At 36.1% G+C, this 6,000-nt stretch overlaps 1 protein-coding gene across 4 annotated transcripts in view; it reads left to right on the top strand.

The window, feature by feature from the left end:
* Nucleotides 1-765: 765 nt before the first annotated feature.
* The window catches only part of mark4b (MAP/microtubule affinity-regulating kinase 4b), a 31,749-nt gene continuing 26,514 nt past the window's right edge, over nucleotides 766-6,000 (top strand). For all 4 annotated transcript variants that reach the window (XM_056473078.1, XM_056473077.1, XM_056473075.1 and 1 more), the window contains exons 1-5: nucleotides 766-810; nucleotides 1,379-1,444; nucleotides 2,830-2,900; nucleotides 3,980-4,036; nucleotides 4,181-4,417. In XM_056473078.1, the coding sequence (XP_056329053.1) occupies nucleotides 783-810; nucleotides 1,379-1,444; nucleotides 2,830-2,900; nucleotides 3,980-4,036; nucleotides 4,181-4,417 (459 nt within the window). In that variant the 5' untranslated portion in view covers nucleotides 766-782. The remainder of the gene's footprint in view (nucleotides 811-1,378; nucleotides 1,445-2,829; nucleotides 2,901-3,979; nucleotides 4,037-4,180; nucleotides 4,418-6,000) is intronic.

The raw sequence follows: 6,000 nt of genomic DNA, 5'->3' as shown, positions 1-6,000 counted from the left end.
AACATTTTCTCAAAATAAAATATTTTGGCTGCGTCTGACTACTACTCAAAAGGTACTGCATTTGAATTAGAATTTACTACTCGACCGATAGAAAAGTACGCTCTATACACTATGAATGTGAGTAGTATGAATAAAGCTCGGACGTGCTACATCCGCCATTTAATCATGATCACGTGAGACACCAGCTTCACTCCCATTCATGAATTCTCTCGTGGTGCATCATGGGATGGGGTGCATCTTGCCGCTTTCGGTGTGAACATACGGTAATAGGTCATCCGGGTACTTCTCGCATATTGTTTTTCGATTTCTATACTACTCAGTTTACATACTGCTTTTACCGTACTATGTAGTATGGGAGTATGCAATTTCAGATGCAGCCATTGTGTTCAAAGCATAAAAAAGTTCTTGTTTTTACCCCAGACATTTAAAAAGAATATATTTTAGAGCAGTAATCACAATACCGTGAAACTGTGACATTTTTATCCAAGGTTATCATACCGTTAAAATCTTATGGCTGGCCTGTTTGCAGCATGTTTCTGTATTTGCATGTGTTGTCAAACTGATGATGTTTTATCAGTTTGTTAGGGTTTTTCTATTTGTGTATGTTTTCGTAAATTTTAATCTCTTTTGGCAACTCACAATCTTGTTAATTACATTTATTGTTAATTAGACAAAACAAATTGTAATGTTCTGTATAACTGCCATGGTTTTGTTGTTGCTGCTTATTTTACTGAATACTTTCCTTTTTTATCTCTCCACAGCTCTTTCGAGAGGTGCGGATCATGAAGGGGCTCAACCATCCAAATATTGGTCAGTGTTTTAGATACTTTTAAGTGAATGCTTCCTAAATCATTAGTCTATTTAATTTTGTATGTTTACATTTTTTTTTGCAATTTTTGTATTTAAATTTATTGTACTTATTTTTTTAAATTAGTTATGTTTAAATAAAATTAAATGTTTCTATATTTTCTATGGACTTTAACTATTTTTTTTATTTATTTATTTATTTATTTATTTATTTAACAATAACTAATATTAGTACCACAATTACTATTGTTGCTATTATTTAATTCTACATCATTTGTTTACCCCATCGCTTATTGCTACATAGTTTTAGACTATACCTCCATTCAAAATTATGGGGTTGCTATAATGTTTTTATGTTGAAATTAAAGGTTTCTTTTATTTAATTTTATTTAAAAAAAAAATATTTTATTTTATTTTTTTACCCTGAACTTTAAATCCGGTGTGTTGTATTACAATAATTATATGTGCAAAATGAGATCTGAGAGTTTTGTCGAGGAGAATATTATCAGTGAATATAATATTTTAGATTTTGCGCATGGTTATGTGATTTTTATTTTTCTTCTATCTACAGTTCAGCTCTTTGAAGTGATCGAGACAGAGAAAACGCTCTACCTTGTGATGGAGTACGCCAGTGGTGGTACGATTCCTCTCCACATTAATTTACACTATGATTTGGTTCAGAAATTGTTGACTAAATCCTGGGATTCCAGAAAAAAAAAAGCTGAAAAAAATGTAATCTGTTTCTAATTGACCTACTGAATGTTCCATCAAGCTTTGATGAGCTTTTTACATGAACAAACACACGTGTCTCCAGTCTTTATATGCGCTCAACCATAAATGCGTGACTGTCACATCAGTCTGACTGAACACAGCTGCACAAACTCCTCATCCTTCCCTCTTGTATAGGTTTCATGTGCATTCACTGAGCCCAGAGCCACACAGCTCAGCAATTAGAATGATTTGCCGCTAGTAAAGATGCTCATAGTCAAATCAGGCTTATTTTAACTTTAGCCCGTCCTATTCGTGGAGCTTGAATCGGCTGCATGCCTAATGAATCACACGTTTCCATTCCTAATCTATTAGATGAGGCTGATGCACGTGCGAGATACAGACACACACACACACACATTTTCAGCATTAGATTATACTACACACTGGCAATCTGCCTTCCCTGTTTCCTTCCCCTGCTTTACATCTCACTGGAAGCTTATTTATTATCTGTCCCGTCAGCTAATGAATCTCATTCTGTCGTCAGTGAAAACGTAGGGGAATGAAATATTGCGACCGTTCGTGGGTATTAAGTAGCTAACTTAATTAGTCAGGAAATTCGCCATTGATTGTTCATGACTTATCTAAATGAGTTATATTAGTGACCTCCATTACCCATTCAATGTGTGTTCATGTTAATCTGTACTCGTACCATTATGCAGCTTTATGAAGGAATGTGCAGTGTATCTGTGAATGTGGATATCACATGGTATTAGATATTTGAGATAAATATCATCATTTTAAATGTCTACATTTTTATTTATAAAGTTCATTCATTCATTTTCTTTTCGGCTTAGTCCCTTTATTAATCCGGGGTCGCCACAGCGGAATGAACCACCAACTTATCCAGCACGTTTTTACACAGCCGATGCCCTTTCAGCCGCAACCCATCTCTGGGAAACATCCACACACACTCACTCACACTCATACACTACGGACAATTTAGCCTTCCCAATTCACCTGTACAGCATGTCTTTAGACTGTGGGGGAAACCGACGCAAACGCAGAGAGAACATGAAAACTCCACACAGAAATGCCAACTGACCCAGACGAGGCTCGAACTAGCGACTTTCTTGCTGTGAGGCGACAGCACTACCTACTGCGCCACTGCGTCGCCTATTTATAAAGTTATTTTACATATTTCTAAGAAGCTAAGACAGTTTTTTTTTTAATCAAAGAAATTTAAATGAATGATTTGGAATATTATAGTTATTATTATGTTGTAGCTTTACTCAATTTTGTCTTTTGTGGTAGGTGAGGTATTTGACTACCTTGTATCGCATGGGAGAATGAAGGAAAAAGAGGCACGTGGTAAATTTCGTCAGGTAAGAGATGCAATACAATCCAACATAGGCTTATTCTAAAAACATATCCCTATGTACATTTCTGGAGAAAACAAAATATGTGGCCAGAGGACCGTATGGCTGCATTTCGTCTTTAAAACGAATGATATAGGGTGATGTTACGCCGTTCATTTTCGCGCTTACCAGCTGACCGCTTACCTCCATATGGACTGCTTTTCCACTGTTACCAGTTTGTCCAGTTGCTCGCCGAGTACGTCGGCGGACTTGAGATGCACGACGGGGTTCAAATCCGGCAAAGAACGGTTTCAGAAAGCAGAAAAATAAAATAAACAAGTAAATAACAGGGTGAGAATGTGGTAAAATCTGAAAACGTGGTAAAAATCAGGCTGTCACGAGGGCTTTTCTTTTTCTGGATTGCTTTTGAAAACACTATCGGTTGGGTTTAGGGAAGTGGCTGGGCGCTGGTCAATCCGAGCTTTTGAAAACACTATCAGTTGGGTTTAGGGAAGGAGGCGGGTGGGTCATTCGATCAGTCAGTCAGTCTGTCTACAGCGGCCTCTGGTGGATTTACGTGAAAGAGCAGGCACGAATGGCACTCACGAGAGAAATTTGAGATCTCAAAAAGCGTACACAGCGGCCTCTGGTGGCTTTGCGAAAACAAAAACTGCAAAAGAACGTACCTCCTGGGACATATTTGGTGCTATCCAGAAATGTTTATAGGGGTACATAATCAGAATGAGCCTGGGTTGGAACAATCCTAATGCTGGTTCTTCTTTTTAAATGTAAATGTAAATCTTGCTTTAAAAATAATCTATAAAAAGTTTGGGTAACAATTTATTTTAAGGTGTCCTTGTTACACATGTACTTGCTATAGTAATTACAGTTAATTATGCATAACTACATGCAACTAACACTAAACCTAATCTGCATTTTAACTCAAACTATATAGTAAGCATATGTACTGTAATTAATTACTGTTAAGTAGTTTAATGAATAGTTACACTCTAAAAAGGACGCCTTAACATAAAGTGTGACTAAAGTTAGTGCTTTAAATACAACTTCCTGTTTCAGGGATGTCAATATCAGTGCTTCCCTTTCAGATTGTGTCTGCAGTTCATTACTGTCATCTGAAGAACATTGTTCACAGGGATCTAAAGGTTAATCTTCATCACTTATATATTCTTTAATTATCTATGAAGCTTTCATAACAACAGTAATGACCTGCCATTACAATATTTGCACTCTTTTTAACTATTATCTCCTGCTCATGATCATATACCGTCTTATACCTCACATCTCAGGCAGAAAACCTCTTGCTTGATGCCGACTCCAACATCAAGATTGCTGACTTTGGCTTCAGTAATGAGTTCACTCTGGGCAGCAAACTGGACACGTTCTGCGGCAGTCCACCCTACGCCGCACCGGAGCTCTTTCAAGGGAAGAAGTACGACGGGCCAGAAGTGGACATCTGGAGTCTGGGCGTGATTCTCTACACACTGGTCAGCGGATCACTACCCTTCGATGGACAGAACCTCAAGGTGGTTATGAGAGGGCCATGTGAAAGTGTTTAGGGATTGTAGGAGCTTTCTTGTCCCCAATTAATCCAAATTTAAGCCACCCACCTTTGTGTGGAAGGTTGAGGGATTATACAATGAACTAATCCAAGAATGACCTGCGTACCAAATGTTAAGGCTAAATTCGGTGTGTATTTTCAAAATGGAAAGCAATAATCGGTCCAAACCAGATGCATCGTCAAACTATGCGCGTTTGAAAGCAAGAAAAGAACATATCCAAAAAACAATCTGATGCTATTGTTGCTTTAATTTGAAATTAAATGTTATCACTCTTACAAAGCACATTATTCAAATTATATAATAAAAAATGAACTATATTATGTCAAATAAATTAGTAAAATGCTAACGGCTCCAGCAGGGATTTGGTCAAGATTTGTATGTCAAAGATGTCAGGCATGTTTATTTTAATTTAGATATGTGTTTTAGTTGTTATATATTTAGAAATAAACAAAACAAACAATAAATCTGTCATTTTATATGCTTGTGAGTGTTTAAAAACAAATGGAAATTAATTTCAATAGATGTGTAAAATTACATTTAACAGGATATAATAATTAATTAATCTACCATTAGATGACAGCAGACCAAATCAAACCACACACACACATCAAACATTGTAAACCGGGGTATGCGCTGGGTCTTAAAAAGTCTTAAACACAAAATTTTAGATTGACTGAATCTTAAATTGACTGAAATATTGTGTTGTAGATCTAAAATAATTTTAAACTGGTCTTAATTTTCCTTTGTTTATGTAAAGCTTCCCAATCAATCCAACACACATCCAGTCACCAACAAATACATCTGAATAACACTTTTAGAACAGTTTGTTGTGCATACATTTAGTTTTTATAGAATTTTTTTTATGTTGCTAATTATGTTTAATAGTTATGTTTCGAAAAAATAGATGTATATAACTAGGGTCTGCTTTTTTGAAACGTTATTAAAATATGTGGCTAAAAAATAAGTCATTAGAATTATAGGCAAATCATATTAGATAAGGCAAGTACATGTTTTTTTCCTTATGGGCCATTACAAAATGTTTAGCGTTTAGCCTTATATAAGTGTGAAATTTCATTCTTCGTGGTCTTAAAATGTCTTAAAAAATTTTAAATTTGACTTGAAACCAGCTGAAAGCCTGTAAGCAGATAAAGGTAATAAACAACTAGTTAAAAGAGACCTATTTGCAAGAATCACTTTTATATGCGGTGTAAGCACAGTTGTGTGCGAATATATTCAGCCTCTGGTAAAAACGAATTCATTCTAATTTTATAATCACACTTAACAGTCTGCAGAAACACTTTGATTGACATTCTCCTTTTGTACATGCCATCGAAGGGGCAAAGCCTATTGGTGACAACCTCTCCCTCATTAGCATAAACAGGCCTGAGTGTAAAGCAGCCGTCCACCATTAGAGTTTTGACACTGTACCTGCTGAAGGTAATGTCACCAACTTAAAGCATTATAAATGGGGAGTTTTAGGATGCTCTCTATAGACTACCTGCTTCTGAGCCACTACATTTGACAGTTTCAGTTTTTATGGAGACAAC

This window comes from Danio aesculapii, chromosome 15 (assembly GCF_903798145.1).
Source record: "Danio aesculapii chromosome 15, fDanAes4.1, whole genome shotgun sequence".
Lineage (NCBI taxonomy): Eukaryota > Metazoa > Chordata > Actinopteri > Cypriniformes > Danionidae > Danio > Danio aesculapii.
Note: the sequence above shows the minus strand (reverse complement) of the source record. Positions and strands in the feature narration are given on the sequence as shown.